This window comes from Tauraco erythrolophus, chromosome 2 (assembly GCF_009769465.1).
Source record: "Tauraco erythrolophus isolate bTauEry1 chromosome 2, bTauEry1.pri, whole genome shotgun sequence".
Lineage (NCBI taxonomy): Eukaryota > Metazoa > Chordata > Aves > Musophagiformes > Musophagidae > Tauraco > Tauraco erythrolophus.
The window spans coordinates 68,967,375-68,991,950 of record NC_141466.1 but is presented as its reverse complement, the minus strand read 5'-3'; the positions used below and the strand labels follow the sequence as shown (position 1 = coordinate 68,991,950).

The window sequence follows — 24,576 nt, the reverse complement described above, 5'->3', positions numbered from 1 at the left end:
TGGGCATGTCGTCTCACTCAGGGATGTGGATGGTGTACGATCAGCAGCTCCCGGCCTCCTCAGTGACATCTTGCACTCATTTTCCATCCCTCTAAGACATCTCCCCCTGTAAGATCCATAATACCACTTTGTCATCCTTCTCTGTTCCTTAAACTGAGAGGGCATTCTACTCCTCTATTCCACTCTCATGAGACCTCACCTGCAGTACTGTGATCAGCTCTGGCGTCCCCAGCATCAGAAGGACATGGAGCTGTTGGAGTGGGTCCAGAGGAGGGCCATAAAGACGATCTGAGGTCTGGAGCACCTCTGCTGTGAAGACAGGCTGAGAGAGTTGAGGTTGTTCAGGCTGGAGAAGAGAAGGCTCCAGGGAGACCTTCGAGCAGCCTTCCAGTACCTAAAGAGGCTACAAGAAAGCTGGAGAGGGGCTTTTGACAAGGGCGTGTAGTGACAGGACAAGGCACAATGGCTTTAAACTGAAAGAGGGGAGATTTCGATTAGATATAAGGAAGAAAATTTTCACTCAGAGGGTGGTGAGGCACTGGCACAGGTTGCCCAGAGGAGTTGTGGCTGCCCCGTCCCTGGAAGTGTTCAAGGCCAGGTTGGATGAGGCTTTGAGCAACCTGGTGTAGTGGAGGGTTTCCCTGCCCATGGCAGGGGGGTTGGAACAACATGATCTTGAAGGTCCCTTCCAACCCAAACCATTCTATGATTCTACAATTCTGTGAAATCTCCAGGGATGCTCCATGGCTGTGAGATGGAGGTCATGGCATGACTTTTCCTCTTCCACCCGTCTTTCCATCATTGCTCTCGTGGGAGAAGTAGGGACATTCAGCTGAGGGCTGGCAATAGCCACGGCAAGGCTGGAGATGAGGTGGGAAGAAAAATACAACTCAAGCAGAAGGAGATGTTGGGGTGGAACATCCCTGCTACAACATGCATGTTGCAATGCTGCCGGGTCACCTGCCCTTGTTTTCTGCTCCGATGAAAGGTTTTTCTCCCATTTATGTTCATGGCATGCCCTGGGACAGACTTGAAAAAGGCAAAGGACACCTTCGTGTGGGATAACTGCTCTCCTGGGTGGGTACTGACAGCTTGTTTTGCACACCGAGATTGGTGAATGCTGCACAGCAAGACTTTTTTGATTGCTAACTCCATGACTGGCTCTCAAGTGACCAGTACCTGCCAAGCTGTCCTCTGTGCTTCATTTCAGACTCGTCCTGCTGAGCTGCAATACCTGTTACTCCCTATCTTTGACATTTTACACTTGGAAATGAATCACCCTGTTCCCTTCAAGGCATAACCCAGGTGTGGTTGTGTTTGCTCAGGACGTTGCTCTTAACAGCCAGTTAAGACTGGGTTGTACCAGGCTGGGCTCTCCCTACCCTTTACAGTCATCTGATAAGATCCAAGCAGGCTATGTGTCCTCCTGCACACCTTAATTCCCCACCCAAATATACATCACAGAATCACAGAATCACAGAATCATAGAATGGTTTCGGTTGAAAGGGACCTTTAAAGGTCATCTCATCCAACTCCTCTGCCATGAGCAGGGACATCTTCAAATACATCAGGTTGCTCAGAGCCCCATCCAACCTGGCCTTGAATGTTTCCAGGGATGGGGCATCTACCACCTCTCTGGACAACCTGTTCCAGTGCCTCACCACCCTCACAGGGAAGAATTTCTTCCTTAGACCTAATTGAAATCTCCTCTCTTTTGGTTTAAAGCCATTGCCCCTTGTCCTGTCACTACACACCCTTGTCCAAAGCCCCTCTCCAGCTTTCTTGTAGCCCCTTTAGGTACTGGAAGGCTGCTCGAAGATCTCTCTGGAGCTTTCTCTTCTCCAGGCTGAACAACCCCAACTCTCTCAGCCTGTCTTCATAGCAGAGGTGCTCCAGCCCTCGGATCATCTTCATGACCTCCTCTGGACCCACTCCAGCAGCTCCATATCCTTCTGTGTTGGGGACGCCAGAGCTGTATGCAACACTGCAGGGGGATTCTCACAAAAGCAGAGTAGAGGGGCAGAATCCCCTCCCTGGACCTGCTGGCCCCATGCAGCCTCCTTGTCATGGGACACAAACTCTATTCCTGCAGTGTAAACTGGTCATCCTGTTATTTTGGGTGCTTTGAATTATGACCTAAAAAGAAAAGCCGATTTTGAAGATCAAGGCCTCTCTTCAGCAAGACGCATCCAAACACAACGTGTCCATGCTGTGCTGCTCAGGAGCAACGTAGCAGCTTTACACCAAAGACAATGGAGATATTCAAAACACTGAACGGGATACAGAAAGCAGGACGAGTCACCTTTTCCCTGTATCTGCTTATGATAAAGAATAGTGACCTGTTGTTATTGGGTAAAAGAAGCTTTTTCTAAAACCCCTGGCTTACCAAGTGCAGCCCCCATAATCAGAGAAAAGCACTCAATCCAGTTAATTTTACCAGCTGCTTCAGCTGCTCCCCCCATGTTGCACAAGGGGTATGTGGCAATTTGGGGTCGGGACTTTCCCGCCTTGTTGTGGTTTGCGCAGAGCAGAGAGCCCATCGTGACAGCTGGATGATGATTGCTAATGTGACTAACACGAACTGCTGCAGCTTCCCATTATCCAAAGCTGACATCACTTGCTGAAGTGACTGGTGGATCCTGCCCTGTGACTGAATGCAGATCCCAGAGATCCCAGTGCAGAGGTGATGCTGCTTTGCATACGGATGGGTGATTTCCAGGCTTCAGGATGGAGAGAATGAGGAGGGGAAAAAAAAAAAGGAACCAGCTGTCACTGTCTTTAGTAGAATTATAGAATCATAGAGTGGTTTGAGTTGGAAGGAACCTACCAGGTCATCCAGTTCCAACCCCTCTGCCACGGACAGGGACACCCTCCACTACACCAGCTTGCTCAAAGCCTCATCCAACCTGGCCTTGAACACTTCCAGGGATGAGGCAGCCACAACTTCTCTGGGCAACATGTTCCAATGTCTCACCACCCTCAGAGGGAAAAATTTCTTCCTTAAATCTAACTGAAATCTCCCTTCTTTCAGTTTAAAGCCATTGCTTCTTGGCTTCCTTAGATCTAATTTAAATCTACTCTTTTTTAGTTTCAAGCCATTGCCCCTTCTTCTATCACTATACACCCTTGTCAAAAGCCCCTCTTCAGCTTTCTTGTAGCCCCTTTAGGTACTGGAAGGCTGCTCAAAGGTCTCCCTGGAGCCTTCTCTTCTCCAGGCTGAACAACCTCAACTCTCTCAGCCTGACTTCATCTAGCTCTCCTCTGGACCTACTCCAACAGCTCCATGTCCTTCTGATGTTGGGGACCCCAGAGATTAACACAGTAAAAAAAAACAAGTCTCATTTACAAAGTCTTTTTCTTAGGGCAAAATTGATTACTGGCCAAAGAATGTGCAAACTGAATTCAGTTAGTTTATCCCAGCCAGTATTCAAAACTACAGATTACAAAAAACAGTACAGCAGTAGGAGCTCTGTGAATCAGTGAATAGTAATGACCAGAACTCATGAGAGCAGATGCACAGATTGAAATAGAAACACCAGTCCTCAGGCCATCTATATCTGGGCCCTTCGGACTTCCCTGGAAACGTGGTCAGGTTGCCACATTATGCAGTCATGCTTCTGGCCGCGCTCTCCGGAGGTTTGTTGATTCAGTCACTCCTCTGGGCTCACTTTCTGAGTGAAATCATTTCTCATTATGCCTGGAGGCATGGTTTCTTTTGTTGCTTTTTGTTTGTTTGTTTGTTTTTTAATTAATTGTTGTATTTTTCTTCTGCATGGTAGCAGAAGAGAATTAATCACTCTAAGGATCTGGATTGGCCGTGCATCAGAAGCAGGACCACAATATGATTTCATGCTCCCATCGCTGTGCCAGTGGGACCTGGGAGGGGACACAGCCCTATGTGTGCCCGGCTCCTGTTCTGGGAAGCAAGAAAGTAGCTATGATCCATCCTAACATGCTGAAGGTCAGTCTTCTGTAGTTAATGCAGTGGTAGGACAAGGGGCAATGGCTTTAAACTGAAAGAGGGGAGATTTTGATTAGATCTAAGGAAGGAATTTTTCACTCTGAGGGTGGTGAGGCTCTGGAACAGGCTGCCCAGAGAAAGTTGTGGATGCCCCGTCCCTGGAAGTGTTCAAGGCCAGATTGGATGAAGCTTTGAGCAACTTGATGTAGCAGAAGATGTCCCTGGCCATGGCAGGAGTGTTGGAACTAGATGATCTTGAAGGTCCCTTCCAATGCAAACCACTCTATGATTCTATGATTCTTACCTACTTTACTTTCTGGTGAAATACCAGCAGCTCCCCATGCATTTAAGTAAAGAAATTCCATTCATATTCACTGATAGTTGTTGTCTGTGTTTTCCTTCCCTGGGACTAGCAAAAGACAAAAAAAAGTCCTAGATCAGTTTAAAGATTTACCCGAGTGCATGGGAACGGTAAATAACTTCAAGAAAATGACGTCAGAAATGCCTGAGCTGGGTGCAGATGAGATCGGGTGAAATTCTCCAATTTATTTTAGGGAAAAGGTCAGATTACAAGATTAAGAAGGGTTCCTTCAGCACTAAATTATATATCTTCCACATATGGTCCTGAAGTGATGAGAGTCAGGACGACTTTCATCTTACGAGAGCGAATTCCCTGGTTGGGGTTCAGTTCCTCCAGCTGCAGGAGACACCAGCAAGGACAAACTCCTTGTATCTCTTAGAAAACTTAAAATTTACACTGATAAAAACATCTCATAGGTGGTCTCCCTTCTCCACATTGTTTCAATTCTAAAAAGCAGAGTTTTTTCATTGAAAACATTGAATTTCATCTTATTACCCTTCCGTTTTATCACAAATATATTTGAAATCTCAACTCCAATGCGTTGCTTGAGGATAAGGTGACACTGCATTGAATTTGGGGTACTCTCCCCTTTTCTGGAGCTGTGAACGAGCCACAAGCCTCTCCTCTGCCCTCCATGGGTGAGACAAGGTTGCTCAACATATAGGAAAGCTGATGATGGCAACTTGAGAGTTGAGTTGTGGCTTGAGAATTGACTTTTAGTTGAACTAAGGGGAAAAAATCCCAACAGTCTGTTTTAAGGTACCCTTAAAGGGATATTTTTTTCTCCCTTACTAAAAATGACCCCAGTTGTTTTTTATTCCTAAATAGCATGATCTCAGAAATCTCATGCACACGCAGATGCCGATGCACAGAGATGTGAGGAAGGGAGGAGAAAATGCACCCAGTGAACAGAGACAGTCGGGGTGTTGTGGCCAGCACCAGATTCTGCAGTTCACCCCTGGAAATTACTTCTGCACCCATCCGTGATTCTTCTATATCTCTGCGAGCTCTGCAGCCCTGGCCTTCCATGTATTTAGGTGCTTAATTCCCCTTTTTTTTCAGTGGATAGAAGGTGCTAAATGTCTCTGGGATCCTGCACTGCGCTGTGCTCTCCATTGCTGGGATGTGGCAGGGAGGTGAATCCCTGGAGATCTCCAGCAGCATCCTAGGGAGTCCTAAAAGCAACTTACCCCGGCTTTCTCCATCTCTCTCCATCCCTTTGTCCTCCCTGGCTTGACCTGCTCTGATTAATTATTCAGACAAGAGACACAGCACAGCAGCAGTTGCTATAGGGCACCGTCATGAATTAATAGGGTGGCTATTTTTATCCCTAGCTCTTGTTACCTTGCGGTCAGGAGTGATGGGTCCCTGCCAGCTCCCTTCACACAGGGCTTGCTGTCTCAGGCAGGAGGAGGACCGCAGTGATTTATAACGTCTTTATGGCCTGGGATTCATTTTGATCACTTAAATGGAGGTGAGGTCTATGTGCAATGTAAATGTATATGTCTGAATCTCACCCTGGTACTACCCTGCGCACAGGTTGCTTTGCATCCTTATATGTTTTTTCCACCCATACAGAGGCTGTATTCATTGCTGGAATTCATAATCTGTCTACTGCAGAGAGAGAAAAACCATCTCAGAGGTGAAATTTCATGTTGAGTTCTGAACACTTATATAAAATACACTATATTTCCTTCAGGGACTTATACAGTCTGATCCCTCCAGCCAGTTTATATCTTCAGAGCTGACGTGCCCACTTGAATATCTTGCAATAACCTGGTGAGTGTGGCAGGGGCACACCAAAGGTTTCTTTGTTCCCTACTCCTCCTGCTGCTCCCGCTCAAGCCAGCTGCAATGAAAACAAGAAATCTCCAGAAAATCATGAGAAGGGGTGGATTTGAGAAGCGTCTGAAAGGAAACGAGTGCGCAGAGGCGGGGAGGTTATTCCGGCTGTGGAGAGCAGCCCTGGAGCTAGCAAAAAAACCCTGTAGGATTGAAAAAAAAAACACAAAAGAAAAAGAAAAAAAGAAAAAGAAGGGAAAAAAAAGAAAGGAAAAAAAGAAAGGAAAAAAGAAAAAGAAAAAATAAAGCAAAAAAATAGGAAAGAAAACAGCAACAGACCCCAAGGTCCTTCATCCCTGCCAACTTGCCAAATTTAATATTCCATCAAGTTATTCCAGAGAAGAGCCCAAATGCTTGAGAAGGAAAATCTGAACTTTCACTTTGATGCAGAACAACATGGGAAAATCTCACAAAAGCGGGACAAATACCCAGGACTTGGGTGACATATATCTATCCTAAACCAGTCCCGAGCAGCACCGCTGTCTCCACTTTCCTGCGATTTCTGCCTGCGACGCCTCTCAGCAGACACATCCCTCCAAAATCATCGTTTTCATTGCGAACGCCACCGGGACCTGTCGCTTTTGGGTCTTCAGCCCTCCCAGGAGGGCTTCATCCGCCACCTGAAACGGAAAAGCGACGCTCCGCCTGTTATGTTTTGGGGCAAAACCACGCGGAAACGGAACTCTCCAAAATGAAATTGTAAAACAAAAAGTTTGGGGTTTGATTTATTTGTGGGTTTTGTTTTTTTTTTTAAATCAAATAGTGTTTTCAACCGGTCGGTGACTTCCAAGCGCCGGGGCTGGGAGCCGAGCCGAGCCGGGCCGGGCCCCCGGGAGCCATCCCGGGAGCCCTCTCCCGGACCCCGTCCCCGGCGCGGCAGCCGCAGCTCACGCATGCGCAGAAGATCGCGGCTCCACACCACCTCCCCGGCTGCTCCCCGCCCCTCCGCGTACTGATTGGCTGGAACTTTTTCGAGTCACTCCCGCGGTCTCTATCGCTGTCCGATTGGCTGGCGTGGGCGGTGTGGGCGTCGCGGGGCGGGAGGGAGGCGGAGCTTCTGCTCGGTGGCGGGAAAGGCTCTCGGCTTTGGCGCCAAGCGGGAGTGCGGCGGCTACCGGAGGGGGGACGGATCGCAGCGGGTCGGATCGCGAGCGCTGCCGGGGCCGCTGCGGGGCCGGGCCGGCTTCCTGCGGCTCTTACCGCCTTGCCCTTTGAAGCAGCGGCAGCATCTCCGCGGCCTCCTCGGTCTCCCAGAGCGGCCGGCAACATGGCGGCGCCGGCGGGCGGGCTGGAGGACGCGGAGCTGCGGGAAGCGCAGCGCGACTACCTCGATTTCCTGGACGATGAGGTGAGGCGGGGAGCGTGGCCGCGCTGGGAGACGCAGGTGCTGCATTCCCCTCATCCCCAGCCCGCCTTTCCTCACCCCGCCGTGCCCCCGGGGGTTGGGGAGCACCCGGTCCCTCTGCTTCCCCTGTCTGTCCCTTCCCCGCCTGGTCCCTTCGCTTCCCCCGTCCGTCCCCTCCCCACTTTAGTCCATGGGCCTAAAGGGGATCGAGCTCTGCAGGAATCAGCTTCTAGGGGGGTATCTCAGGCGATCATGCAAAGCGAGTTGTCTTTTTGGTTTTTTGTTTTTACACCCCCCCACCTTTCTTGCAGGAAGATCAAGGGGTTTACCACAGCAAAGTCCGGGACATGATCAGCGATAACCAGTATCGGCTCCTCGTCAGCATCAATGACCTGCGGCGGAAGAACGAGAAGAGGGCCAGCCGGTGGGTCAGGGGGCTCATGCTCTAGGCAGGATTTCAGAGGTCCAGCCCTGGTTTTGTAGCTCCTTTGTGGCAAAGAAGGGCCAAACTTTGTCCTGTGCAGCAGGTGGACCTGCTCTCTGCCCCTGTGACACCCATCCCTTCCAAGCTTGCAAGCCCTTGGTTTGGGAAAAACCTGTTGCAGCAAGCTGGGGTTCATTGCATGATATAAATCATCTCGTTTTTTAGCGGTTTTGGGGATGTTTTGGACCAGGTTTGCTGATCTGCTGAGAGACATGAAGTTTTTCAGATGTGGTTGGGTTTGTTCAGCTCCTGGCTGTTGGTGGCCATGGACCTGACATGGAGCTATGATGGGCTTTGGGTTTTTTTGGTACCTCTTGCTCCTAGTAAACTTGTGGAGCACATGGAGGTATGGAAAAAATGTTGAGGAGGAAGGCCGAAGAGGCTGATCAGGGTCCCAATCATCACCTCTCTCTGTTGCAGGCTCTTGAGCAATGCCTTTGAGGAGCTGATCGCCTTCCAGCGCGCCCTGAAGGATTTTGTTGCCTCTGTCGATGCCACCTACGCCAAGCAGTGCGAGGACTTCTACATCGGGCTGGAGGGCAGCTTCGGCTCCAAGCATGTGTCGCCGCGGACGCTGACGGCCTGTTTCCTCAGCTGCATTGTCTGTGTAGAGGGCATCGTGACAAAATGTGAGTCTGGGGGAAGACCCAGGGGCTTCAGAGGTGATGGTGGGTCCAGGTGTTTGCTGTGGAGGGGCTGGAGTCCACCAGGAGTCATGGTACATCCTGGCAACCTGGGTGAAGGGAACAGGAGGCTTGGCAGAAGGTCTTGAGTGTTGGGATGGTCTTTGAGGTCAGCAAGTCCTGGCCATGGTTGACAGTGGGTTGTGTCCCAAGTGCAGTTTAGCGTTGGACACCCTGTTGAGGACTGTCTGCTGACAGAAGAGTGGGACATCCTGCCTCTAACTGTTTCTTCCATCCTCAGGCTCTCTGGTTCGTCCAAAGATTGTCCGGAGCGTCCATTATTGTCCAGCTACCAAGAAGACTATTGAGCGCCGATACACGGACATGACCTCCCTGGATGCTTTCCCATCCAGCTCCATCTACCCTACGAAGGTGAGGTGAAGCAGCCTTGTGGGAAGCATCAGCAGGTTCCTCTGAGGAGAATGTGCCAGCTCCGAGCCCAGGGCTCAAGCCAGTGTGCTTCCCTTCTCCCTCTGCCAACGTAGCCCATGGAGTAGAGAGAGGACACATCACATGTTTGACGATCTCAGAGAGCTACTAGGAACATGTGAAGAAAGTCTCTGTTGGACACAAGGCCACCAGACCTGCTAGTCAGATGTTAGTTATGATCTTTGTTCTGCTGGAGCATGATGTCTTAGGGGATTGTCAGCCAGTCTTGTTGCTCCTGGGACCCAAGTCAGCGTGGCCATGCCTGCGCTGTCCTGGAGGGTGTATGTGCCCTTGGGTGGAGGGTTTGCCCCATATTTCAGAACACAGGAAGGTTGACCTGAGCTTTATCCCCACTGCACGCAGCGTGCTGCATGGGTGATGTTTCACTACTGCCTGCAGTAGGGACAGGGCTTGGAGAGACCTAATGTACCAGTGGTGATGGGCGTTGGCAGCTTTAGTGGAGCTGGTGAATCCCAGCGTCCAGCAGTCCAACCCTTTCCAGCAGTCTTGTGTATGTTGGGTGATGCAGCCTGTCTTCCCACTGCTCAGCTGACCCACCTCTTCTCCCTGTACTCCTGAAAAATGGTGCAAATCTTTCTTTATTGGGATTCCTCCTCTAGGATGAAGAGAATAACCCCCTGGAGACAGAGTTTGGCCTCTCTGTCTACAAGGACCATCAGACCATCACCATTCAGGAGATGCCTGAGAAGGCACCAGCAGGTCAGCTGCCACGCTCGGTGGATGTCATTCTGGATGATGACCTGGTGGACAAGGTGAAGCCTGGGGACCGTATCCAGGTGGTGGGGACGTACCGCTGCCTGCCAGGAAAGAAAGGGGGTTACACTTCAGGGACTTTCAGGTGAGCCTTTTTTTGGCTTGACTTCATCCCTCCCACCCTTTTTTGTCAGGTCACATCTCTGGAAGAGGATATCTAGGGTAGGCAGGTAACCATCACAGAACTGAGTCAAACATGGGCTTAAATCACTTGGAAGTGGTTTGCACCTTGGTCCTTAGCATTGGTATGTAGCTATAAGCTCCAGCTGTGCACAAAGGGGGTCGGATGCCCTTAAAGATGCTCCATTGATGGCCCAGTGCAGTCAGATGGAAGCTACAGCTCTTGAAGCTTTCCAGCCCCCTCAGGATTTCCTAGAGAAAATGACCCTGTGGAGGTTTCTGCTGTGTTGTTGATGTGACCCATAGGCTCTATGGTGTTTGCAGACCTGATCATGGCTGTGTCCCTTCTGCAGGACCATCCTCATTGCCTGCCATGTGAAGCAGATGAGCAAAGATGTCCGGCCTCTCTACTCTGCTGCTGATGTGGCCAAGATCAAGAGATTCAGCAAGAGTCGCTCCAAGGTATTTAAGTCTTACTTCTAGAAGGCAGGCTTGTATCTGAGCATGAGGCTTCAACTAGAGCAGCTTTAAGGCTTGGCATGTGGCTAAGGAGGTGTCTTGTTGGGTTGCAAGTAATTCTTCAACGTTCTTGACAATGTTGCTAGATTTTCCACTCTCTTCCTTCGCATTTTCTGCTTAGTCTTTGATCAGGTCCTGTTTTTTTTTTCTGTTGTTGTTGCTGCTCCTGTACTACGAGCAGAGTATCCTTCCTGCCTGCTGACAGCTCTGCTTTGCATAGCTGTCAAGGTGGAGATCTGGCTGTGTTGTGTGTCCTGACTCTGCCAGTTTGATTGCCAGAGAAGTTCTTCTGCAGGAGAAACACCTCCCTCTTTCTTCTTCAAACCCAAAACCAGAATGAGATATGGAGGTTTACCCTAGGCTGATCTTATGCTCAGACCTTTACTTTGTGGCGTGGAGAGAAGACCTTGCTCTCACAGGCGTTGCTGCTTCCAGTGCTTGCTTGGGTGACCGTGACAATCAGGATGATCTAGAGAATCCCTTTGAAAGGAAACTCTGGCAGATGGTCTTCTCCTTTCTAAATTTTCATCCATGTGGTTTTGTGATAGGAATAAGCTCCCTTTTTGGTGCTGAAATGGACTTGCGGAGTATTGCTTCGTGTTCTTATTTGCTACAGTCCTTCTGACAGACTGTGCTTTGTTCATTCTGCCTTAGGATATCTTTGATCAGCTGGCGAGATCCCTGGCTCCCAGCATCCATGGGCACGAGTACATCAAGAAAGCCCTTCTCTGCATGCTGCTCGGAGGGGTGGAGAAGGTCCTGGAGAACGGAAGCCGCATCCGAGGAGACATCAACATCTTGCTTATAGGTCTGGAGAAACTAGGCAGAGGAACCCTCAGCTGGTGTTGGGGTGGGGTTTGAGATGAGGGAGTGTTTTTCTGGACTTAGTTTTGTAGGGTAATTGAGGTGAGATGAGATCTGTGGTCCAAGTGTGTGTGCAGGACAGAGCCAACGTCACTCGTAGATCAGGTTGCTTCGGGACTTGTCCAGTTAGTTTTGAACATCTCCAGGGATGGGATCCCATGACCTCTATGGACCACTATCTCAGTGTTTGACCACCCTCAAGGAGGTTTCTTTTACTTCCACCATCCAGTTGGGATTTCCTGTGTTCCAAGTCGCCCCTGTTGCCTCTGGTCCCGTCACCATGCACCTCTCAAAACCTCGACTCCATTTCTCTGTTTCTTCCTGTTGAGTCACTGAGGGAAGACAAGGAGATCATCTGATCACCTTCCTTTCTGAAGGCTGAACAAACCCACTCCTCTGTCCCCTTCTTTTTTCCCCGCTGAGGAGCCCCCAACTAGACACATTATCCAGGCGATGTGTAATTTTTTAAATGCAGTCTTCTCCATTTCAGGAGACCCTTCCGTCGCCAAGTCTCAGCTGCTGCGGTACGTGCTCAGCACCGCGCCCCGCGCCATCCCCACCACCGGCAGAGGCTCCTCTGGTGTTGGCCTGACCGCTGCTGTCACCACCGACCAAGAAACCGGTGAGGAGCGGGCTGGTTCCTGGTAGGAGCTGGTAGAGGAATGCTCATTAACACCTTGGCGGGGTGACTTTGCGCGGTCCAGGGCTGCTGTTTGTCCTTTCTGCAGTGATGTCTGCAGGACTTGCTCCAAACAGAATGTTTTTATCAATGATAGTTCTGTTCAGGGGCATTTTCTTCACCTCTGTTAGGTGATGATCTTCTCCTCTTCTACTAGATGCTCCCTATATGGAAGCTAGCAGCAGCCTGGATCTTGTCGTTTTCCTCATGGGCTTGCTCCTCATCCTAAGTGTCTTTCTGTTGTCAAGTTGGGTAGGAGATGAGCAGCCCTGAAAGGCGCTGCTGCTCTTTGAGGCTTAGCCTGGACATAGGGTTGGTGCTGTCGTGGAGGGAGGTGGCAGGGCAGATGTGTGGGGCTGCTGAACGGTGGTTGACCCTCTTTTTCTCCCACCCCATCCCAGGCGAACGGCGCCTGGAAGCAGGGGCCATGGTGTTGGCTGACCGGGGTGTGGTGTGCATCGACGAGTTTGACAAGATGTCTGACATCGACCGCACAGCCATCCACGAGGTGATGGAGCAGGGCCGTGTCACCATCGCCAAGGCCGGCATCCACGCTCGCCTCAACTCCCGCTGCAGTGTCCTGGCGGCGGCCAACCCCGTCTACGGCCGGGTGAGTGCTGGTGTTCGCCAGTCCCTTCTGTGGGGAAGGATGCTGGGAGCTGTTGGTGGAGAAGGCAGCTGGGAAAACCCAAAAGATCCCCCAAAATCAGTGACTTGGTTCTTGCTAGGACTGGGATCCATGGGGCAGTGAAGGCCTCATTGATTTGGTCTCTGTGGCTGCTCGTGGTCCTCCTGGAGGAGAGAGTGGCTCGTGGGGTTTCTCACCCTGGCTTGGTTCTGCCTGTGTGTCTTGGAGCAGCCCAGTGGACCCTCATCCTGGTGATGAGCCTCAGCCTTGGTGTCTGATCTGGGATCACAAAATATATGCATTTTCCTTGCAAATGAGAACCATGCCCACCTTCCAGAATGGGGTAAAGAGGCTTTACTGCTGCAGCAGGCTGGGTTTAGTGTGATGTCCAGCTGCTTGGACATCCATCCTTTTAAGGCCTGGCCTGAGGAGGTCCTCCCAGCTTCCCTGGCAACCAAGACTGGTCCACGAGGCTCTCCTGTAACCACTGATGTCGTCCTCTTGCAGTACGACCAGTACAAGACGCCCATGGAGAACATCGGCCTGCAGGACTCCTTGCTCTCCCGCTTTGACCTGCTCTTCATCGTGCTGGACCAGATGGACCCTGAGCAGGACAGGGAGATTTCAGACCACGTCCTGCGGATGCACCGCTACCGCAACCCCAACGAGCAGGATGGGGATGGTGAGTTGCTTGAACTGCAACTTATTGCTGCTCAGTCCTGTCCTTCTTCAGTGGATTGTCACCCTTTGGTGGCAGCTATTTGGGTTCAGCATCCCTGGCTTTGTTGAGGACTGCTTTTGGTGGCTTTTGGAAGTTGCTCCAGAGGCTAAAAGCCCCTTCTCTGTGACCCTCCCCTCTCTAGCCATGCCCCTGGGCAGTGCTGTGGAGATCCTGGCTACAGAGGACCCCGACTTTGTGCAGGAGGAGGAACAGGAGCTCCAAGTGTATGAGAAACACGATGACCTCCTGCATGGGCCTAACCGCCGCAAGTGAGTCCTTCACCCCATGTCCCCTGGAGCTCTGGGGGGTTTCCAGCACTAAGAGTTATAGAATCATAGAATGGTTTGCGTTGGAAGGGACTTTAAAGATCATCTAGTTCCAACCCTCTGCCATGGCGAGGGACACCTTCCACTAGACTAGGTTGCTCAAAGCCTCATGCAGCCTGGCCTTGTTGGGAGTTGATGGATTTGTCTTGAGTATCCAGGCAGTGGCTGATTGCTGGTGCCAGTGATGCTCCAGGTGGTCCATGGGGAGGTACGTGGGCAGGATACCAAGGGAGCTTCATCTCTCATGCCAGGCATGTGAGGAACATCTCCTGGAACTGAATTCCCCACATGCCTGGATGCCCAAGAAGGATAAAAAGTGGGAAACCGACTCCTGCAAACACCCTTTGCCCTTCCCCACCTTGGAGAACATGATGGGCATGCGTTCCCTGCAGGGAGAAGATCGTCAGCATGGAGTTCATGAGGAAGTACATCCACGTCGCCAAGATGATTAAGCCTGTCTTGACCCAGGAGTCAGCGAGCTACATTGCGGAGGAGTACTCCCGCCTGCGCAGCCAGAGCCAGATGAACTCGGACATTGCCAGGGTGAGCCCTGGGAGCAGTTCCCTCTCAGGCCAGGAGGAGGGAAACTGAGGCACAGGCTCCCCTCTGCCATTACAAGTGTTTTCTACCCCATACGTGAGACCTCTTGGGGAGGTGGGATGATGTGATGGAGGTCAGCCTCACAGAGACACCTCTCTCTGTCCTACCCTAGACATCTCCTGTCACGGCCCGTACCCTGGAGACCCTGATCCGCCTCTCCACAGCCCACGCCAAGGCCAGGATGAACAAGACTGTTGATCTGCAGGATGCTGAGGCGGCTTTGGAGCTGGTGCAGTTTGCCTACTTCAAAAAGGTGAGGGGAAGTGTCCCTCGGTGCTTGGGGGTTCCTAAAAATTGTCATCGAAAGGGATGGGGTTGGTGCAGGCTGAGAACCCGAGGCTGCTGGTGGGGTCCTTTCTTCATGACGGCGTGGGGATGGGGCAGCAGTGGGATCTGGGGTCCCTCAGGGTTTGTCTCTGAAAAGCAGCTTGACTGGAAAAGGGGGCTGAGTCTATCTTTCCTTTACCACACAGGTGCTGGAGAAGGAGAAGAAGCGCAGAAAGCAAGCGGAGGATGACTCAGAGACCGAGAAGGAGGAGGATGAGGAGTCTCAGCCCAAGGAGGAGCGCAGGATGAGGAGGTAGGAGCCAGAGCAAGGGAGGAGGGGTATGTTGGCACCAGCCTCTTCTGAGGTTGCCGCAGGCAGTGATAGCCTTGGGAAAATGCTCCATGTTTTGCTCAACCTAGTGGATCATCCCCCCAGTTTGTGATATGAAGACGCTCTTATTTGATGGATAAGGAATTGGCTGGATGGCCACATCCAAAGAGTTGCAGTCAACGGCTCAATGTCCAAAGGAAGATCCGTAATGAGTGATGTCCCTCAGGGATCTGTACTGGACCCAACAGTATTTAATGTCTTCATCGATGACATAGACAGTGGGATCAAGTGCACCCTCAGCAAGTTTGCCAATGACACTGAGCTGGGTGGTGTGGTTGATATGCTTTAGGGAAGGGATACCATCCAGAGGGACCTTGACAGGTTTGAGAGGTGGGCCCGTGCCAACCCTGTGCAGTTCAAAAAGGCCAAGTGCAAGGTCCTGCACCTGGGTCGGGGCAGTCCTCAGTATCAGCACGGGCTAAGGAATGAGTGGATTGAGAGCAAGCCGGCGGAGGGTTTGGAGATCCCGGTGGATGAAAAACTGAAGGTGAGTGGCAATGTGTGCTGGCAGCCCAGAAAGACAACCATATCCTGCTCTGCATCCAAAGCAGCGTAGCCAGCAGTTTGAGGGAGGGGATTCTGTCCCTCTACTCTGCTCTGGTGAGACCCCACCTGGAGGGTAGACTTAGATTGTACATGAAGAAGAAATTCTTCCCTCTGAGGGTGGTGAGGCACTGGCACAGGTTGCCCAGAGAAGTTGTGGCTGCCCCATCCCTGGAAGTGTTCAAGGCCAGGTTGGATGGGGCTTTGAGCTACCTGGTGTAGTGGAAGGTGTTCCTGCCTGTGGCAGGGAGGTTTGGGCTAGATGGTCCAACCCAAACCCTCCTGTGATCCTATGACAGTCCACAACCCTCGGGGCTGGTGCTGGCTTGGGTTCCATGCCATGGGCAAGCGTTTGTGGCTGGAGGGTGGCTTAGCTGTGAGCCGCAGGTAACCTGCGTGATCTTGGCCAGATGTCTCCAGGAGTTCAGGTTTTGGTGAGGGGGCAGTCCTGAGGTCTGCAGTTCAGCTGGAGAAGAGATGACCTCTTCTTCCCCTATCCAGGAGAAAGAAGGCACGCACAGGAGGCGAGGGGGACACCTACGACCCCTACGACTTCAGTGATGCTGAGGAGGAGATGCCAGAGGGTGAGTCCTTGGAATTTTACTGGCTTCTGAGGATGCTGCTGCCTTCTGCCCTGGTGGGTCTGTGCACCTGGGGAGCAGCGATGCCTTGGGGTCCCTGCTGTGGTACCATCCAGCCCCACAAATCAAGATGAATTTGTTTTGGAAACCCTTTGTGGCCATGTGGGACAGAAGAGTTAGTCTTGCTGATGATTTTTTTTGTTGTTTTTTTTTTTGTCATCTTCCAAGCTGCTGCAGAAGTGTAACAATGTTGGAAGGGAGTTTGGCATCGTCCACCCCATCCTAAGGCTAAATGCTTTTGCTCTTTGGGTGTGTGGACACCAGGCAGGTTGAAGGTAACTCATCTTTCTGCTCCAGTCCAGGCACACACCCCCAAGACGCCCGAAGCCTCGGCCACTGGCGAAGCAAAGAAGCTGGAGTTGGCTGAGCCGAGGTGAGTGGGGGCTCCGAGGAGGAGGGGGTGTCTGTCCCTGTGTGTCCCACTCCACCCCGGTAGGTCTGAGCTGTTGTCCAATGCTGGTCGTGCACCTGTGGCTGGGTGCTCCTAGCTCTGGTTTTGGCTTTCCTGTTGGATGCTGCATCTGGAATGGGGAAGGGCTGAGGGCTGGGAAGGAAGGGGAAGGACTTGCGTGTGGTCTCTGAGGGGAATTACTTTTCGCCTTGCATGACCAGGTTGAAAGCATTCAAGGCTGGTCTCCTGGAGGTCTTCAAAACTTCTCACGCCCAGTCTGTGGGTCTGAAGAACATGATGGAGTCCATCAACCGTGACAACCCTGAGCCCTTCTCACTGGCTGAAGTGAAGCTGGCGCTGGCCCACATGCAAGATGACAACCAGATCATGGTGTCCGATGACATCATCTTCTTAATCTAGCCTCTGGGTGGAAGAGCCCGAGTTCTCTTGGACTCTTGGTCTGGAGACTCTTTGTGTTTGCCTTCAACTCTCTCCTGATGCTTCATCTGGCTGAGCGAACTTTGGAGAGCTCAAGTCTGGGCACTTTATGGTCTTTCCTCACTGTGCATTGCTGGCACCAAAAAGAGCCGGGAGCTCTGGAAGCTCCTGTAACTGTTGTGTTCAAACTGGAGTGTTCAGGAAGAGGTTGGTTTCTGCAAGGAGCCGCAAGGAGAAACTTAGGTGCAAATTGTCAGTGTTCTTAATGTATTAGTTTTAGTTCTGGTGGTAATAGTTCCAGCCTTTGAATAAAAAATCTGGATTTAGGAATCCAACATTCAATAGCAGTGATGGTAAGAAGCAATATGACAGCTTCACCATTAGTTGTGAAGCTTTTACTTTTCCTTCTTTTTCTTCTCCTTTTTACCCTTCTTTTTTTCTCCTTTTTTTTTTTTTTTTTGGCTTTGCCCTCTTACACAGCCTAGACCTGCTTGTCTCACAACTAAAGACATCTAATGCCCATCTTACTGGCTATGAACAGCATCTTCCCCCCCTGCTTCCCTACCCAGCTTGTGTAGGATGATTTCTGGTGATGCAGGGGCACATAGAGTCTGACCTGCTCTGTCACCCATGGGTCAGCTTGATTTCTGGATTTTGAAGCCCTGCTTGGGAGTTTTGGCCCCAGGCACCTGGGAAGGACTGGGATGCTCAGCAATGCCCAGGGGACGTGTCCCTGGCATGTGGCACTTTGGTCTCCAGCTGCTCCTGCCTTCTCCTGTCTGAGGCTACGCTCATGAATATAGCGGGGCCACCACAAATGGAAGGAAACCTATAGCAAAGGAAAGTCAAGGCTATGGAGACCTGGGATCTGGCATCCCCCTGTATGTCCTGCATCCTATGGAAGGTAACCACAAGCTACTGGGATCATAAAGCCTTCCTTTGCTCTTGGGGGATTTGTTGAACCATCTTGATTTCTGGGAACATATAGGTGACTGCTTCTTGGAGAAAACCAGCAAGCTCCTGTGGTTTGAGATGGTCTTCAAGGAAAGATGAATGTGCAGTCAGACCAGTCTCAGCTGTTCATGATGCTGGAACTGCTGAAGGTCTGGGATTTTAAATTTTTTATTCTCCCCCCCCCCTCTTTTGGCAAGTTTGAGGTTAAGCTTTGGAGAAGACCTGATGATCATGGGCTGTTTGCGGGCACCAGCATGGTCCATGTGCCCTTGTTTCTGGATGTCATAAATACTGATTTGAATAATAAAGATGTCTAGGTATTGTTTTCCCAATGACTTGCTGCTTATTTGGATTTAAACTGTTCCCACCTCTGGGCATGCAACTATGCAGTCTTCTGGGGACCTGTGCTGCTATGGAAAGCCTTAAGGCAGCTGTCAGCCCCTTTGGGCTCAGGGACACTGTTGGACACATCCTTCCACCACGATGCCTTTGCCTCAGTGGACCAAGCAGTTGCAGAAATCATAGAATGGTTTGGGTTGGAAGGGACCTTAGAGACATCTAGTTCCAACCCCTCTGCCGTGGGCTGGGACATCTTCCACTACACCAAGTTGCTCAAAGCCTCATCCAACCTGGCCTTGAACACTTCCAGGGATGGAGCAGCCACAATTTCTTTGGTCAATGTGTTCCAGTGCCTCACCACCCTCAGAGGGAAGAATTCCTTCCTTAGATCTCATAAAAATCTCCCCTTTCAACTTAAAGCCATTGCCCCTTGTCTTATCACTATATACCCTTGTAAAAAGCCCCTCTCCAGCTTTGTTGTAGCCCCTTTAGGTACTGGAAGGCTTCTAAAAGGTCTCTCTGGACCTTCTCTTCTCCAGGCTGAACAACCCCAACTCTCTCAGCCTGTCTGTGTAGCAGAGGTGCTCCAGCCCTCGGATCATCTTCGTGGCCTCCTCTGGACTCGCTCCAACAGCTGCATGTCCTTCTTGTGTTGGGGTCCCACGAGAGCTGAACGCAGCACTGCAGGGAGGGTCTCCCAAGAGCAGAGCAGAGGGGCAGAATCCCCTCCCTTGACCTGCTGGCCACGCTGCTTTTGATGCAGCCCAGGACACAGTTGGCTTTCTGGGCTGCAAGTGCACATTGCTGGCTCATGTTGAGCTTCTCATCAACCAGCACCCCAAATCCTTCTCCAGGCTGCTCTCAATCCATTCTCCGCTCAGCCTGTACTTCTGCTTGAGGTGGGTGGGTTATAAATGTGAGCAATCCCTGCCTGTCCCACCGCAGTGATATGGCCTCTGCCCACCTGGCACTACACATCCCAGTGGCTAAGAGAACTTGGTAGCATCTTGGGTTGCCCTTTATGTAAGGGAAGGTCTAAACTGCTTAGAGTTTAATGTTGGGGATGACTTGGTGGAGTGTCTGTGGGTTAAAATCAAAGGGGAGCCTATGAAGGCGGATATTGTAGTGGGAATCTGCTACAGGCCACCCTGTCAGGATGGTGAGGCTGACGAACTATTTTTTAAACAGCTGGGGGAAGTCTCGCGCTCACTAGCCCTTGTCCTTATGGGTGACTTTAACCTACCGGATGTCTGCTGGAAGTATAACACGGCAGTCAGGAAACAGTCTAGGCGATTCCTGGAGTGTGTGGAGGACAACTTCCTATTGCAACCGGTCAGTGAACCGACTAGAGAAGGTGCTCCCCTAGACCTGCTGTTTGTGAACAGAGAAGGTCTCGTGGGAGATGTGATGGTTGGAGGACGCCTGGGGCTTAGTGACCACGAGATAATAGAATTCTCAATTCTAGGGGAAGTTAGGAGGGAGAACACTAAAACAGCCAAGCTGGACTTTGGGAGAGCAGACTTTGGACTGTTTAGAAGTCTGGTTGATAAAGTACAGTGGGAGACAGCTCTCAAGGGTAAGGGGGTGGAGGAGGGCTGGTTACTCCTCAAAAAGGAAATTCTGGAGGCACAGGAGCGAGCTGTCCCTGTGTGCTGGAAATCGAGTCGCCGGGGTAGAAAACCGGCTTGGATGACCAAGGAGATTTGGGAACATCTCAAAAGAAAAAAGGAAGTCTGTAAGTCTTGGAAGAATGGGCAGGCATCCAGGGAGGACTACAGGGAGGAAGTTAGGGCATGTAGGGAGATAATCAGGGGGGCAAAAGCCCAACTGGAACTTAGACTAGCCTGCTCCATAAAGGACAACAAAAAGTCCTTCTATAAATACATTAATAACAAAAGGAGGGCTAAAGATCACCTCCAGCCCCTACTGGACACAGGGGGTACGTTAGTCACTAGGGATGAGGATAAGGCTGAGGTCCTTAATGCCTTCTTTGCCTCAGTCTTTAATAATAAGGTCAGTAGTTCCCAGGTGAGCTGGCCTTTGATGTCTGAGAGCAGGGAGGGAGAGCAAATCGAAGCTCCTGTGATCCAAGAGGAACGGGTCAAGGATCTACTTCGCCAACTGGATGCCCACAAGTCTATGGGGCCTGATGGTATCCACCCGAGAGTCCTGAGAGAGCTGGCGGATGTCATTGCCAAACCCCTGTCCATTATCTTTGGGCAGTCTTGGCTCACTGGGGAAGTTCCGCTAGACTGTAGGCTGGTGGACGTTACCCTCATTTACAAAAAAGGGCGGAAGGAGGATCCGGGGAACTACAGGCCTGTCAGTTTGACCTCGGTGACGGGCAAAGTCATGGAACAGGTTATCTTGAGTGCTATTAATGAGCACATACAGGTTAACTGGGTGATCAGGCCCAGTCAACATGGGTTTATGAAAGGCAGGTCTTGCCAACCAAACCTGATCACCTTCTATAACAGGGTGACCCACCTGGTTGACGAGGGAAGGGCTGTGGATGTAGTTTTCCTTGACCTCAGTAAAGCCTTTGATACAGTTTCTCATAATGTTCTGGTTGAGAAACTGGTAACTGCTGGCCTGGATAGGCACACCCTCCTTTGGGTTAAAAACTGGCTGGATGGCCGGGCCCAAAGAGTGGTGGTAAATGGGGCTAAATCCGGCTGGAGGCCGGTCACCAGTGGGGTTCCCCAGGGCTCAGTGCTGGGTCCGGTTCTGTTTAACATCTTTATCAATGACCTGGATGAGGGGATTGAATGTACCCTCAGTAAATTTGCGGATGACACCAAGCTGGGAGGCCGTGTCCATCTGCTCGAGGGTAGGGAGGCCCTTCAGAGGGATTTGAACAGACTGTATTGTTGGACTGAGGCCAATGGCATGAGCTTTAATAAGGCCAAGTGCAGAGTCCTTCACTTGGGGTATAAAAACCCCAAGCATCGCTATAGGCTCGGGGAAGAGTGGCTGGAGAGCTGCCTGGCGGAGAAGGACCTGGGGGTGTTGGTTGACTAGCGGCTTGATATGAGCCAGCAGTGTGCCCAGGTGGCCAAAAAGGCCAATGGGATACTGGCGTGTATCAAGAATAGTGTAACCAGCAGGAATAGGGAAGTGATCCTGCCCCTGTACTCGGCACTGGTGAGGCCGCACCTGGAATATTGTGTCCAATTTTGGGCCCCTCGCTTTAAGAGAGATATTGAGCTCCTGGAGCGAGTCCAAAGAAGGGCGACCAAACTGGTCAAGGGGCTGGAAAATAAAACTTATGAGGAGCGGCTGAGGGAGTTGGGACTGTTTAGCCTGGAGAAGAGGAGGCTGAGGGGAGACCTGATTACGGCCTACAAATACTGGAGAAGGGATGGTGGGGAGGTGGGGGAAGGGCTCTTTACATTAGTGATGGGTGACAGAACAAGAGGAAATGGGTATAAGCTTAGTCAGGGGAGGTACAGGTTGGATGTTAGAAAGTATTTCTTCTGCGAAAGGGTTGTCAGCCACTGGAATAGGCTGCCCAGGGAGGTGGTTGAGTCCCCATCCCTGAATGTGTTTAAGAAAAGGGTGGATGAACTACTTAGGGATATGGTTTAATGGGAGATTAGGGACGGTTGGACTGGATGATCTCTAAGGTCTTTTCCAACCTAGAAAATCTATGAAATCTATGAAATCTAAATCTCATTGCACCGGGAGGGGAGGAAACCCTCGTTTTTCTTCAGCAAACAGACCTGTTGAATTACAAAAGCCTGGTTTCTGAGCTTCCTTCATCCATCACAGCTGTGACAGCAGATTTTCAGGTTTGGAGGGGATTTTGCGTGTTTGCGGCTTCCTAAAGCTGTCTGGTTGGACAAGTTGCACCTCTGCAGAGTGACCTCGGACCAATGGCCAGCGCCTGGCTCGTAAAACTGCAAAGGCTGGTGAAGGTGAGTTAAACACGCAGATGATCAGTCAGAATGGTTCCGTCTCGATGGTTTTATCACACAGCGCTGGTCCTGAGCTTTGGGGGGCTGGGGGGGGAGCCTAGCCAGCACCCTCTGCTCCTGCATGGCCACCACCCCGGTGGCCCCACGCTGCAAAGCCTCCAGGCAGGAGCGATTGGCCAGAGTGGCTTTTCGGAGTCATCTCCTATTCTCCTGCTGAGATCTTTGTGTTTTCCCTGTCCTTACAGCCGAGGAACTGCGAATATTGTATTTCCCATGAGAAGACACCAGGAGGAGCTCCAGGGTAGGTAAAGCTCTGGTTTATTTTACTCTCCTATAGCCTAGGACGGTAGGATGTAGCTATGCACCTCCTCCTTGTGCTGGTGGCCACCTCGGTATATCCTTAGCTCAGGCCCTTGAGAGAAGAGTCTTTGCTGACAAGGGAAAAACAAATCCTTGGTCCTTGGAGAGAAGCTGAGTTGGCCGGTGGGTCTGCAGAAGGTCCACAGCTTGTGGGACAGTGGGTGTGGGAACTGTGGATGGTGAGCAGAGCAGCTGGCTGGCAGCCAGCAGGTCCTCCAGCATCCCTGTTCCTGAGTGCAAGTGCAAATCCCTGCCATACGAGAGGGCAGGGAGAGGTCCGTGCAAACAGAGCTTGTGACTCAGCAGCTTAGGAAATGGAAGGCAGCAGATAGGTGTTCGCAAGGATGTACAGGCAGAAGCACCACCAAGGCCAGGAACACCAAGGAAGGCAACTTCTTCATTGAGCTGCTCTTTGGCACACATGGGCTCTGTTCAGACCAAAGAAACGTACCCTTGGATGCTCCCCATAGGGCTCTGCTTTGAATAAACAAGTGTGTGGCTTCCTCGTCCCTGCCAAAGGAATTCAGGGAAAAGGTGCCATGTGGGGCTGGTGAGAGAGAGGTAGAAAGGAGTGAGATGCAAAGGAGCAATGTCAGATTGCTGTCAACATCAAGAAAATTGTTTTGGCAATGAGTGGTCAACTAAACCTATGGATGAAAGATCTGGACATAGAAATCCGAAAGGCAGAGAGGTTTGTGGGGTTCGGCTGAATTTGACTGACAGCCTGAAACCACAATATTACCAGAGACATCCAGTTCTTGGATGCTCAACCACATGGACACTGAAGCTATAACTGCTCTAATAAAATAGACAGTGACAGGGCACACACTTAGAATCATAGAATCATAGAATCATAGAATGGTTTGTGTTGGAAGGGACCTCAAAGATCATCTAGTTCCAACCTCCCTGCCATGGGCAGGGAAACCCTCCACTACACCAGGTTGCCCAAAGCCTCATCCAACCTGGCCTTGAACACTTCCAGGGATGGGGCATCTACAACTTCTCTGGGCAACCTGTTCCAGTGCCTCACCACCCTCAGAGGGAAAAATTTCTTCCTTATATCCAACCTAAATCTACCCTCTTTCAGTTTAAATCCATTGCCCCTTGTCCTATCACTACACGCCCTTGTCAATAGTCCCTCTCCAGCTTTCCTGTAGCCCCTTTAAGTACTGGAAGGCTGCAAGACTTGAGCACTGCACCTCAGATAGCTATATTTTTTTGATTGGTCCTTGGCACAGCTTTGATGGGCTAACTAGCCCTCTCCCAAACAACTTTTGGCCATGACCCAGGAGTGTGCATGGGCCAAGAAGCAGTTGTGATATAACCATCTAATTTTGGAGGCTGGGAGCTTTGAGTACCAGCAACATGGCTAGACTATTCCGGTCATTTTCAGTTCTAGAAAACAGTCTCTGCTGCTGTTTAATTTACTAACATTTGCTAATATTCATATAATACTATTTGGTATCATAGTTCATCTCCAGGCTTCGTTCTTGCTGATGGAAAAGAACTGATTAAAATTTTGGGAGTTGATGAAAATGATGGTGTTCATAATATTTAGAAAAAAAAAAAGGAAGGAGGCAATGGGCAGGGGCACCTTCCACTAGACCAGGTTGCTGAAAGCCAGGTTGGATGAGGCTTTGAGCAACCTGATCTAGTGAAAGGTGTCCCTGCCCATGGTAGGGGGGTTGGAACTAAATGATCTTTAAGGTCCGTTTCAACTCAAGCCATTCTATCAGACCACAGAATAAAGATTGCAATTCTCAAGAAAACTGGCTTGAGTAATGTTAGGGCTTGATAGGGAAGATCCCATGTGAAGAAAACCTGGAAAAGGATTTCTATATCTTGAAGAAACGATACTAAATGCAATCTAAGTGAAACAAATTTTAACCTCCTTTAGGTCATGATTCCTCTGATATAGATGGGACTATGTCTGAGCATTGGCAGGAGTTAAGATTAATTGAGATTAAGATTAATGAAGATTAACTGTGGTCTAAATGTG

At 50.7% G+C, this 24,576-nt stretch overlaps 1 protein-coding gene across 1 annotated transcript; it reads left to right on the top strand.

The window, feature by feature from the left end:
• The first annotated feature begins 7,431 nt into the window (after window positions 1-7,431).
• MCM3 (minichromosome maintenance complex component 3) lies at window positions 7,432-16,989 on the top strand. Its single transcript, XM_086624017.1, has 17 exons — window positions 7,432-7,512; window positions 7,821-7,933; window positions 8,414-8,622; window positions 8,918-9,048; window positions 9,726-9,964; window positions 10,353-10,461; window positions 11,173-11,326; window positions 11,873-12,004; window positions 12,463-12,671; window positions 13,197-13,371; window positions 13,553-13,679; window positions 14,129-14,279; window positions 14,449-14,589; window positions 14,810-14,916; window positions 16,039-16,121; window positions 16,476-16,551; window positions 16,791-16,989. The coding sequence occupies exons 1-17, from the start codon at window positions 7,432-7,434 to the stop codon at window positions 16,987-16,989; spliced, it is 2,436 nt and encodes an 811-aa protein (XP_086480143.1).
• Window positions 16,990-24,576: the final 7,587 nt, after the last annotated feature.

Coding starts and splice junctions, on each gene's coding strand:
- MCM3 (XM_086624017.1), top strand. CDS start 7,432: ATGGCGGCGCCGGCGGGCGGGCTGGAGGACGCGGAGCTGCGGGAAGCG. Junction 14,917..16,038: donor GAGGAGCGCAGGATGAGGAG/GTAGGAGCCAGA, acceptor TCCCCTATCCAG/GAGAAAGAAGGCACGCACAG. Junction 16,552..16,790: donor CTGGAGTTGGCTGAGCCGAG/GTGAGTGGGGGC, acceptor TTGCATGACCAG/GTTGAAAGCATTCAAGGCTG.